At 33.8% G+C, this 12,367-nt stretch overlaps 1 protein-coding gene across 2 annotated transcripts in view; it reads right to left on the bottom strand.

The window, feature by feature from the left end:
• Positions 1–3,173: 3,173 nt before the first annotated feature.
• Positions 3,174–12,367, bottom strand: part of LOC124157349 (peroxisomal targeting signal 1 receptor) — a 33,205-nt gene continuing 24,011 nt past the window's right edge. For both annotated transcript variants that reach the window (XM_046531996.1, XM_046531997.1), the window contains exons 14-15: positions 11,341–11,505; positions 3,174–11,092 (exon numbers count right to left, since the gene is read on the bottom strand). In XM_046531996.1, coding sequence (XP_046387952.1) covers positions 11,053–11,092; positions 11,341–11,505 — 205 coding nt within the window. In that variant the 3' untranslated portion in view covers positions 3,174–11,052. The remainder of the gene's footprint in view (positions 11,093–11,340; positions 11,506–12,367) is intronic.

Raw genomic sequence — 12,367 nt, 5'->3', positions numbered from 1 at the left:
TTAGCCTCTACTTTCTTCTCCCAACCACCACTACCCCCACTTGCTACGGGGTATTTCAACAAGATTTTGTGAAATAAAGTCACCTGAACTAACTGCATCAAAAATGGTCGTGTTATTATCTTTTTTTTGAGGAAAAATTACAATTTCATTTATACGGAGTTCATACTGATCGGTGAAGTAAAGTAAAAATCAGAATCACAATAAAATGAGGGAAGTCATAATTGAGCATGCGCTGCGTTGGCATGACATTATGATAAAGACACTTGTGGAAGGACAAGTGGATGGGAAGAAAATCAAAGAAAGGCCAAGAATGAGTTACGTAGAAGAGGTTTTAAGGATGTAAAAGAGAAGAAAATGCAAACATGAAAAGGTTAGTTGACAGGAGAGTGGAGTGTGTGCCATAATGGGCACTTTCTCAATCCTTCTGAGCCTTAATCCCTCTGAGCCTTAATCCCTCTGAGACTTGATCCCTCTGAGACGATTCGCGAGCTCCTGAGTACCAATCTCGCGAAGCGCCAGAGTACGTCGTGCCTGCCTGATCCACGCGTGCCGCTGATCCTCGCGTCTTGTGAAATGCTCACAATTTATAGTGAATTCACCAACGGTGTCGGCCTCTTTATGCCATGTGTGAACTTCAATTACTTTCCGCCACCACCTAGCCAATTGTAAGGTGAAACGTCAGTGTGAAACCTGTTTCCCCTCCTCTGCCTTCACCTCCCCTCTCACGCCTGCTTCGAGCGCGGCCGCTATCCTGTAAGCCGCCTGGCTCGCTCTCTCTGCTACTGACCACGGACAAGGAAAGAACTCTCGTGCCCGGCATCTTCCCAACGGCAAGAGTACATTAACCTCAGGCAATTTAGTATTTTATGTATTGTGCTCCTAAAGCTTACTTTGGTTATTAAATGTATTAATACTGTTGGAAATCAACCATATTGTTTGTTATTTGTTTCACTCCTAACCACCTATTTCTCGTCAATTCATTCTCGCGACGTGTGTGCGTTGCAAGTGGTGTGCTGCATCAAACCAATCTTCAGAATGATGACTTAGATGGTAAACCTTGTTTCATTTTGACATAAAATTACTATGTAACAGTGCTATTCCATAAATACGAAGTTGGTGAAATTTTCAGAAAATCATACTAGAGTCGGGGAAATTGAAAATGATAAGTTGGTACGAACCATGTAATAGGATATCAACCAAATGAAAAGATTCCAAACACAATGAATGGGTCTCACAGTCTAACAAGGGGAGTTCCAGGGTTGGGAAATGAAGTTCGGAGAGGGATGGCACTACCACACAGTGTTACAATGCCCCAGGCATAAGACTAGATGGCCAGCCATTCACGAGAAAAACGCTCTTGAAAGTTTCAGTCCTACACTATATAATACCATGCGTCCGCTCCCTCAACCGAATGGCGAGGCGGCCGAGATAGTTAGCTGGCAGGAATAGTAAACTGAAGGTTTCGTGTTCGAATCCTCACCCCGACTTTTGTTTTCATAATTCCGATTTTTCAGATCCTTGTTTATTTCATTGATCAATACGATAATTGAATATAATAACACTCATGTATACAATATTGTTAACAATTTGTATGTCGTTTCTTCAAAGTACCTATTTGGTTTTCCTTATTGAAAAATAAAATACAATAACGTTCAAATTGAAAACTTTCATTCTTTCAACATTTTCAACCTAATTGTATCCTTCAAATATTCGTTCATATTGTATATTGAAAACTGTGAGCCTGGGAGAATTATATTCATAATGTGAAGGCTATGAATAAAAATATGTTCGCTAGATTCCGAAATTACACAAGAGCCAGAATAATCTTTGCCATAAAAACACTCCAAACAAAAGATGTTTGAATAATTTGCGCATTGAATAAATGAAGGTTTTGCTACACGAGCTGTGGTTTTTTAGGATATCTGTTAAAAAGGAGACCTCATTAATACTTCTAAAGATGTGTCTTTCTGTGGTTAGTTTCGACGCAAACCATGCGAATTGGATCATTTTGTGAAAATGAGATGATAACTGTTGGTGAACGAGCAAGTGAATTTTAATACAATATTCTCGTGAATTAAGCCCTCGTCCCTGATCAATCAACAATAACAATTAACAACATTAACTATTACTTTAATTATCAGCAATATTTCAAATATGAATATTATTATATTAAATTAACATACTATTCAATGAAATAAACAAGGATCTGAAAAATTGGAATTATGAAAACAAAAGTCGGGGTGAGGATTCGAACACGAAACCTTCAGTTTACTATTCCTGCCAGCTAACTATCTCGGCCACCTCGCCATTTGGTTGTGGGTGTGGATGCATGGTATCATATAGTGTAGGACTGAAACTTTCAAATCAAATCCACTCATCAAGTATTATAAGGGCTATCTAGATGAGCGGATTTGATTCAGTGGGCAATTGTTGAGCGTTTATGCAGTGGAGGTATCAGCATATTTCCTCACATTTTCCTTTACGTTTATTCACCTCCATAATTTCATGGATTTTATTTATGATAAGTATGTATAATTACACAATGAAAATAAAACTGATATTCTATCAGCAGCATCTTCACATAATGAACATTTTGGCTACTGCAGTTCCTTCAAATTTAAATCCATCAACACACTTATTTCAGTTGTACTCTTAAATAAAAGAGAGGTAAGTGAATACAAACCTAATGTGTTTCAATTAAAAGTTAAATTGTAATGTCACTGGCAACAATAGTGGACCATCAAAACGCAATGTCCAGTTCAATGCAATGTTCAGTCACATTGAATCATAATGTGCTTTTCTTATTCAATCGGATAAATAAAAACTAAAACACAAATATGTACGTTATCACATTCAATGCGGGCCCGATTTTCATGAACGTCATCAGAATCGGCCGATAAAATAAGAAAGAAAAATGGAGAAATGTTTTCACATCGTATCTTCCGTTCAAATATGTACTGCTATTTACAAACGGCGCACACAGGTCGAAAGAAGAAAGCTTGCTCAAGGGCATGTACACGATCGGAAAACTCGGAAGCGGATATTGTTCACGTATGGTGGTGGAGAAAGGCAGAGTACGTCAACTGAGATGCTCCATATTTTGGCTTGGACGGGACCACGCCAATTAACGTGCTCCGCACTGAATGTGTTAATGATTAAAGGTCTACCATATGTATGGTTTATCAAAAAATTTATTTCTGTTCCAAGTGATACAAAATCTCCTGATTACATAAAATCATCTTCTAGTCTGTCATCGAAAAAGGAAAAATTATCAAAAAATTATTTTTTGTATAAGATGAATATTGATAACTGCCGGGAAAAAATTGGTATATAGTACCTGTTTTCAAAACCCAAGATCAGTAAAAACATACAATTTCTTGGAAAGTACATTGGCACACAAGAGTACAAACAAAAATTTGTTTTGTTACAGAAGAGAAATGCTGAGTCAAAAAGGTATACACACCGATACAGAAGTTATAACACAGTTGTAGTACCAGTGAAGTACCTAAAATAATGAAGAATAGTCAAAGAAATTTTTTTCCAAGAAATGCGAAAAGGTAATCTCTGTTTGACATGAAGTGAAATTTAAAATGCGTGAAGCTCAATAAAGAAATAACTCTTGCAAAGGATATGTTAATAAATATTTTCTGGATTTTTGCTGGTTACTTCAAAGTTGAAAAAAATTAGAAAATTTCTATTCTTCAAAATAAAGGAAAAGAGATCCAATTGTAAAAGGTGACAGATATTCCTCTCCAGTTGCTGTTACATTTAATCAATCGAAGCATCAGCAAACTCATAAACATGGTAATTTTGTACACAAAAGTAAATAAGAAAAGTTCTTAAAATATACCCATGAGTATACACCAATTCCTTCATCATTATATACATTTCAGTGAATTTAAAAATTTTTACCAATGAAGAAATACGTGTATATTTAAATGATTAAATCTTGAAGCATAAGAGTACTACATTTTCCATAAGCAATGGCTACCTCTGTAATTTTTTTTTAAGTAACCATAACCATGTCGCCCTAGGAATCACCTAAATAACTCTCAGCATCAATACATACATCTTATCCAGGCCAATTCAAACTTTTTCACTGTTGAACGTGACAACCATTTAGAACCAATCTTGACAAGCAAATAATAGAAAAATATGATGGAGCCATTGCATACCACAAAAAATAGATTTTAATACACATGATAGGTAAAACTAGCATGGAAAAGAGGGTTCACTAATTGATGTTAGCATTAAAATTAATTTAAAGCTTACTTCAAAAAAACATTAAACCAAATATTAGTCAAGGTCAGAAGTTACCATGTTCTTGCTGACATCGAAAATTTTGAGCAACCAATATTAATGTTGAGCATTAAAATGAGCAGAAGCATAGGCAGTACTGAACATCCTTAGGTCATCAAAAACTATGAGAAGGAAGACCAATTATTGATTATTCATGCAAGTATCTTAATAAATGTGATATCTTCGATTTTATTTCAAAATTAAATTTGAAAAATAGGTAGGTAATATATCCATAATTTACAGAAAACATAGAATAAAAATGAAAACTACTATTTAATGGAAGACAGCAATTTTGCATTTGCTTCTCTAAAAAAATGTACTAGAATAAAAAAAAGAATATGGGTGTAAATAAATAGATATTGACTCTAAACATGCATAAAATTAATAACTTTTAGTTACATGACAATCAAACCGTACAAAATAACCCTTTACCCATGCACTTCCCACTACATATGACGACATTAAAATATTTCTCATTACCATCAAGATGCATGAATTTTCATCATCTACATTAAAAAATCAAACATTGACTTATACCTCTAGCTAAGACTACTGTCAGCAATTTGTAATTTTTCAATTTAAGATGACTTCATGGGCATGATCGTCAAAGGTAAACAAGTTCAACAACAGGAGCATATCAGATGAAGATGAATCCATTATCAGTTAAGGCTATCTTCAACAATGACATCTAGATTATGCATCAAGAGGATAAACATTACAATTACACTGACTCCATTAACTAGTACATCAAGCTTTGTCTCAATTTAATGTAGGTGAGATACACCAAATGATGAACAGGCAAACTATTAGAAAGGAGTGCAATTGTGGTAGTATCAGGGAATTTTTGGATTCTCATTTCAACATTAACCCTTATATTAAGGAAAAAAATTTTCCCTCAGAGAATTTCAAAATGTCTAGTAAAGAATAAAAAACAGGAATTTCTACCAGAGGAGTGCAAAGATCTAATTTCATAAAAATTATTTGCTTCCTGAAGCCTTTGAATCCTCCTAGAGAGGAAAGATTCAATTTTTATCAGTGATTTTGCTGAAGCAGGAGGCTCAATCCCCTCACGCATATTTTGTGGGACTGAGCATACAGTTCATCCTGATTAAGAAATAGGTTTGATTTTGGAGTAGTGGTGAGATATCTTTACAGAAATATAACGTAGGAACTTATTCAAAATATATCACGACCAACTGAAGAGAATTGAAGTAAAATATTAAAGTAACTTATGGACAACTAAGAAACTAATTGGCAGAATTAAAAACTTAAATTACTTACTCTGTCAAGCACCCTCAAATGGGGGGTGAGTTAACAAAAATAGAATGCAATAAAGAGCAAAGGGAATTACTGTTGCTTGGAAATTTGATTAGTTGAAAAATTATTACACAGCAATATTTACTCTAATTAACATCGTAAATTTACAAATGGATTTACATAAAGATTAAACTGTCTTCATTCCTAAATCCATATTCAAGATAATACCCTGATACACCCAACCCAGATAGGTAAACTTTTACAGGGGAAGGGAAATGTACTGCAATCCATTCCCAGTACGTTAACTCAACAATCAGGCATCATAGGTTGTCCTCTCTAGCCTTAGCTTCAGAGCTCCCCATTCAGGATCAAACCGCATGATGAACCAATGGAGCAGAACATTCAATTTTTGAAACTTAATTCTCATTTTTTTGCCTTGGTTTAAATTTGAAATTTTGAATTTTTTTTAAACACGGAAAATTACGTACTTTGAGAAATCATTTACATTTCTACATCAGAAAAATTAACAATGGAATAGGAGAGTAATATCTCTTACTTTTTATCCTAGAACTAAATCTTTGCATTGAATACAATTCATTCCCAGCCATGAACAAAGATAAGTTATTCCTTAGCAGTGAAAAATATACTTTCAACAAGGAAAAATTTTCCCCATCAAAAGGCCTGTCTATGCAGACACGAGAGGAAGCATGCCCTACAAGCATGCATCAATCATATTAATTTCAAAGGAAAAATTTTGCAAAACTACATATGAAGACTTTCAATTGATACACAAAAGCAAGGAAGTCGCACAAGCATAAAAAAAGGGTACAAAACTAGAGACAATCTTCTCCAGTAAGGAAATTTACATTGATATGTTAACACTACTATAAGTGCTATGAAATATTCATTGCTATTCATAACCGTGCGACCGTACTATGATGTAATTTACTCTTATTCTTTATAAATAGAAATAATGAGTAATATTCAACCATGATCACTTTCCAGATTTTAGATTGCCTTAAATGCATTCATGTCGACATGAAAAATAGGAGTTTCAATTCAACCAATTTAAAGAGGAGTAACAATAAAGAGAGAACCTCAAAATTTATTGTTTTCAGTAGCACCCAAGTGCCACAAGAATGTGATGCCATAAGACCCTCTTTAAGTGTCTGGTTGTGGTCTTCCATTATTTTCATTCTTGATTGCAACACAAGTAATGGCATTTCAATACTTTTATTTTGGTCTTAATTTTGAAAAGACAATACACTTGAGTGACATTCATCATTAATCTTTGCATAATATGGATGAAAATGTGGAAGACAACCAGTCTTAATCATTTGGCAGTGGATCATTCCATTCATTTCTCTTCAAAAAACATTTCTTATGAATAACACTTTAATATTATACAAAAAGGATAATCAAATATGAAAAGAAAAAAGTTTTCCCATTGAATGAAGTTTAACTCTTAGAATTCCATTGGCAACTGCTAATTAAGATACTAATGCTGAAATCCAGCAGCCAATATGTCGGCAGCTGAGTCACACCATAGGTATTTTAGGGTACCATATTTGGAAAAGGCTTGAGATAAACAGGGCAATATATTTGTTAAATTTGACTCATGTATGTCATGAGAATGGTTCAAAAATCTTCATTACAGAGATGGAGGAACCCTACATCCTACCACCATACCTATGAGTAATAAGATTTCGAATATCTCATCATTCAATTCCACAGAAAGCATCTATGACATTAAAGCAAAAAATATATAACTCCCGATCGGTTCTGACCCAAGTCCATCATAATAGGAACTTGGTATTCAAATTTTTGCATACTTTTAAATTTCCCAGATAAACATTAAATAAAATTTGACAGTATCTATAGAAAGCTTTTATGAATAATCGTACCTGAAAAATAACCAATTTATTTTCATAATATTATCATCAATGCAAATATGGAATAAAGCTAAGAGACGACCAAAAAGAACCCAATTTACAAGCAGAGGGAAGTCATTAGAATCTACATGAGAAAAGAATAGCATTCACAACATAAGCATGCATTATTTAAGATAGTGACTTTAAACAGAAAATTATTTGCCACAGAGGAACAATTAGGGTGTGAAATGGAAGTTGTTATAAATGCTTTTATGAACCATAATCTTCATGCTAGTTCCTAAAGCTTCCATCAACAACAGACAAAATGCAACACATATCTTAAAGGAATGTGGCATTTGATTTTGTAAAATGTTTAATGTGCCTCTAGAGACAAACACTTGTCTATCACAGTGTTAAAATCATGCGTAGTTAGACAAAAAACTTCTATATGTGTGATTTACAAACAAGATAAATTTTATGAACCTCTCAAAAGATGGTAAATACACAATAATCAGACCAAAAAATGATTAACAATAAGATATTTAACATAAGCATAATAAAATAATATAGTACAATTATCATTATTCATGAATGTCTTTAAGTGATCTCCCATTGACTGTAGTGCATGATCTAAAAGTGAGAAGGAGAAAGAATTTCACCATGCAACACATGATGAACATTCTTGACCATAAAGCCACATAGTTAGCAATCCCACTTAAAGATCTTTACATGAAAATGTGAAGTACATCACACAAAAGATACATTCCCCTGCCTATATAGTTATTACACTGCTTTTCAGAAAGAAAACAAACTTTGTTTAAAAAAAAGTTCCTGAATAATGGAATTTCCAATTTAAGCAATCATTTTGGCAGAATACATAATTCATTCATTTTTAGAGTCTCCACGTCTACTCTGACGATAAATTCAAAACCCAATGTTGCACAGGTTTAAATCACTTTATGTATAAAATAAACCATAGTGAACACAAAACACTGGCATTAATAGTTCAAGATATCATGAACCACCATATGACACATCACCAAAGGTGGCCGTGATATCTAGCTGGTTTTCAAAGAAAACTACTTGTAAGAGATTGGTTTTGATAGCCATGCAAGTAGTAGCAGGCTTCAGGGAAAACCAAAAATTAAGTAAGGACATTTAATTAAAACCTTCAGTGCAAAAATGCATGAGGACACAATCAGTCAGAGAATGAAAAGTTAGCCATTCCACACATCATTCTCAACTGATTGCATATTTTAATGAAAGGCTTGAACTTATTTGATACTATTAAATATTGGCACACAGCACATTTAAGTATATCTGATTAACACATTCACCTGAAGAATTTCAATTAATTCTTATGAAACAAAAAGCATGGAGCAAATATTGAGCAAAATGGGAAAATTATATTTGTGAGCATATATATATGCACTGCCTTCAATCAGAACTTATATTTTTTCCATACAACCCATCATATCTATCACCTACCATTTTTTCATTAACTTGGTGTCACCTTCATCCCAATCATCAACAAATAGGCATGATAATAATCAATGCTTCTAATCTAACCATAGGGCACCTACAGCTCCAATCTGTCTCGTTCTCGTAGAGCAAAAAAATTGGCCACGTTTTCTTTAACTTATATAGACATGGCTCATAGGAAAATTTTTAAAACGCTACGTCAAGGAAACTAGTAACTACCTTAACTAAACCACCGTCCTTATTCATAACAATAGAATTTTAACAAATAGATTAAAAACAAGAAATAAATATGATTTAGATGCCAAAGGATAATTTAAATGATAAGCCAGAACTACAGAGTTTGTAAATCCTCTCTCCTGAATTCATCAACATGCGTTAACAAAAGCCTGCACTCGATTATCAAACTCCCATAAATGTATGCATTTTTAATGGAAAGGCATACCTTTTAATCCCTCATTTAAAAAAGTGGAACTGGACTCCTGAGACTTCTGGAACCAATTGTTTTGAGTATAAATTGCAGCGAGCACTCTGAACATCAATGGATTCAAAATATTGTTCATTCTGAAATCACTAGTGAAACACAATGTTCGAATTTAAAAAAATATTTATATGTTTTCCTTACTCTCTCAAAAGATGAAGAAGAGTAAAATACCAGGCTTCTGAAATATTAAATGTTAAATTTTCAACTTAATTTTCATGGCTAAGGACAAAATTTACACCTTAGCTCAGGCATAGTTTTTATCCTCACCTTCACATTAAATTAAGCCTTCAAATGGCTAGTTTATCTAGACCAAAATTCAATGGTATTTATTTGTGACTAGTAATTAAACTAGGAGCTATCAACACAGAAGTCAAAAACTGGGCTTCTGGATTTTTTTAAAGATGGGAAGGGTTTCATTGCCCTAATTCATTACCCATCTTTGATAGTTCAACTATATAATTGAATGTTTATTTATATAATTCAACTATCACTTCATGACAACAGTGACTTTCAAATCAGGCATAATATTCTCCGAGAAGGCACTTTCTATTTAGTCACTTAACCAACAAAAAGGATGCCGGTACCAAGCAGGAGGCAAACCATAAATGCTAAATGTATAAAAACTATCATCTGCACTGGGCAATACACACTGCCATTAATTTGAGCCTTAGAATCATCTGTATCCTGCAATTATGTGGACATTCATTTTAACTAAATCCCATTGTTAAGCAGTTACACACATGAATTGACTTCAACGGATTTTACTAAGGTAAGTGCAATAGCACTACCTGAACCTGGCCTCATATTTCCCCTAAAAATGAGCAAACTGAGATAACAATTTAAAATTAATTGAGGGACTTATCAATTCTTCATCAAGTTTTAATGGGCCAACTCCCATAGAGTGGTTACCAATTATGTTGTCAGCCCCAAATATTTGTATGCATTCATAATTAATATTTGTGTCCCCTCACTGGCAGTGTAACACAGAATTTCCTTTAAATGTCATATAAACCCCATACATTAATGCTTAAGGAAATTTTCTCAACCAATAAACTTGGAAGGTAAGTATATTAATAAGCTAATATAGAAAGTTGAAAAGCCTTACTAAACCAGCTAAAATTGTGCATGTAAAAAATATATGCAATTACATGGATTAACCACTGATAAAGGGTCCCACAAAGAAACAAATTATATCGAAACCGACTAAAAATCATGTCCCTCTACCTATTTATTCCTTAGGCTATTTGTTTCTTTTTATTCGAGCGCCAATGGGAATTTTTAATTGAGACTATAAGGCAAAAATGCATATATGTCGCCTTTCACAAATGTGTCTCCCCATATTGCCCATAAAAATTGTTATAAAACATTTAAGAACGGACAAATAGCTTACTGGTGATAAAACCTATCAACCATGACAAACTTTCCACTTGATCGGCAAATGCCTCTTCTTCCAACCTTTCCTGTCATTAATTCACTATTCCAATTGGGCTATGGAGATTTTAAATGAGTAGTCTCTTCTCATTTCTCCAGTTTTAAGACAAGCCCTTGTCAGGAGACAAGTTCACACACTGAGTGCTTCAGTCACTGGTGCTGCCAATCTTGAACCCGAAAGATTTATTAGAGACTAAATTATTGCATAACAATATGATACTACACATGACATTACTCTATACCAAACTCCTTGTTCAATTTTGCTAGGTCCCTGAAAAGATAAGACACAACATAAGAATAATCACACTGCATGTAAATACATAAATGACAGGACAAAATTTGTAAATCTTTTTGTGAGTCACGTCCACAATGACTGATTATACTGATTTTATAATTTCATTTGCCACAAGTTTTTTCAGAGGTGGAATATTTCACCAATCTGAACAAAGTATTGCATAAGAATGAAACCTATTTTTGAATTTGTAAATTATAATAATTTCTTTACACAATTTAACTCACCTATTGTCAACGGCTGAATATAGATCTGGTCGATGGTTTAGGGACACAACTAGTCTCAATGATGACCATATTCCATCAGACATAGAAGACCAAGATTTACTACCACCCACTCCTCTCCCAGCTGCTTGTAGATTCAAAGCTGTGAGAAAATGTTCCGCAGCTTCCCTATAAATAAAAGGATTATAGCAATACATGCATGAGTCAAAATAAATGTAAGATTGACAATTTTTACATTTAAAATCTTTGACTGAAGATGCACTTATTTTTAGAACATGTGCTATAATTTCATCCATGTTTAAATCCAGTTTTTTGCCAATTCTCTTTTGGTTTGTGGCATTGGTTCAGGCCTTTTGTTGTGGGTGGTGATCCGATGTTGAATTTAAATACCTGTCGGTGTGAGTTTTCTTTCCATACACTGAATGGCCTAGGCTTCCATCCATTTTTCTTTTAACTAGGACATCTAGGAAAGGGAAACAATCTCCTTCTTCTAGTTCTTTTGTGAATTTGATGTCTGGATGTATACAGATGTTAGTGGAATGCCTCAACTTCTTCTTTTCCATGTAGCCAGATCACAAAAGTGTCATCTATACATCTTGACCAGCAAATTCAAATTGTGTCAACAATCGATTAACGAAACAAATATAAGCTCAGAACGAGAATGGTTTCCCTCCCATTCTCTTGAAAACACTCCCAGTAGGAGGAGTGAAACATTGAGCAGATAATGTTACCTATACAGCATATCCCGAAAGCAACCACCAACATTGATAAAAGAAGCTGTGAAAAATCTTAATACAAAAATGATATCCATAATAAAAAAGTTGCATTACAAATTTAATTTAATTTTGTTATGGCGCCTAAAAATTGTAAATTTAGCATACTAATTCTATTTAAAGACAAAATAAGAAAAGATGGACACAATTAGATCCATGCATATCATTTAAGAAACCAATAATTTACAGTAAAACCTGAACTTAACAAACTCCCGCTATATGAAAAACTCCATTTAATGAATAAATGCTATTGGTCC

The sequence above is a fragment of the Ischnura elegans genome, chromosome 4, assembly GCF_921293095.1.
Source record: "Ischnura elegans chromosome 4, ioIscEleg1.1, whole genome shotgun sequence".
Taxonomy (NCBI): domain Eukaryota; kingdom Metazoa; phylum Arthropoda; class Insecta; order Odonata; family Coenagrionidae; genus Ischnura; species Ischnura elegans.
The sequence above is the reverse complement of the archived record's forward strand: the minus strand, read 5'-3'. Positions and strand labels throughout refer to the sequence as shown.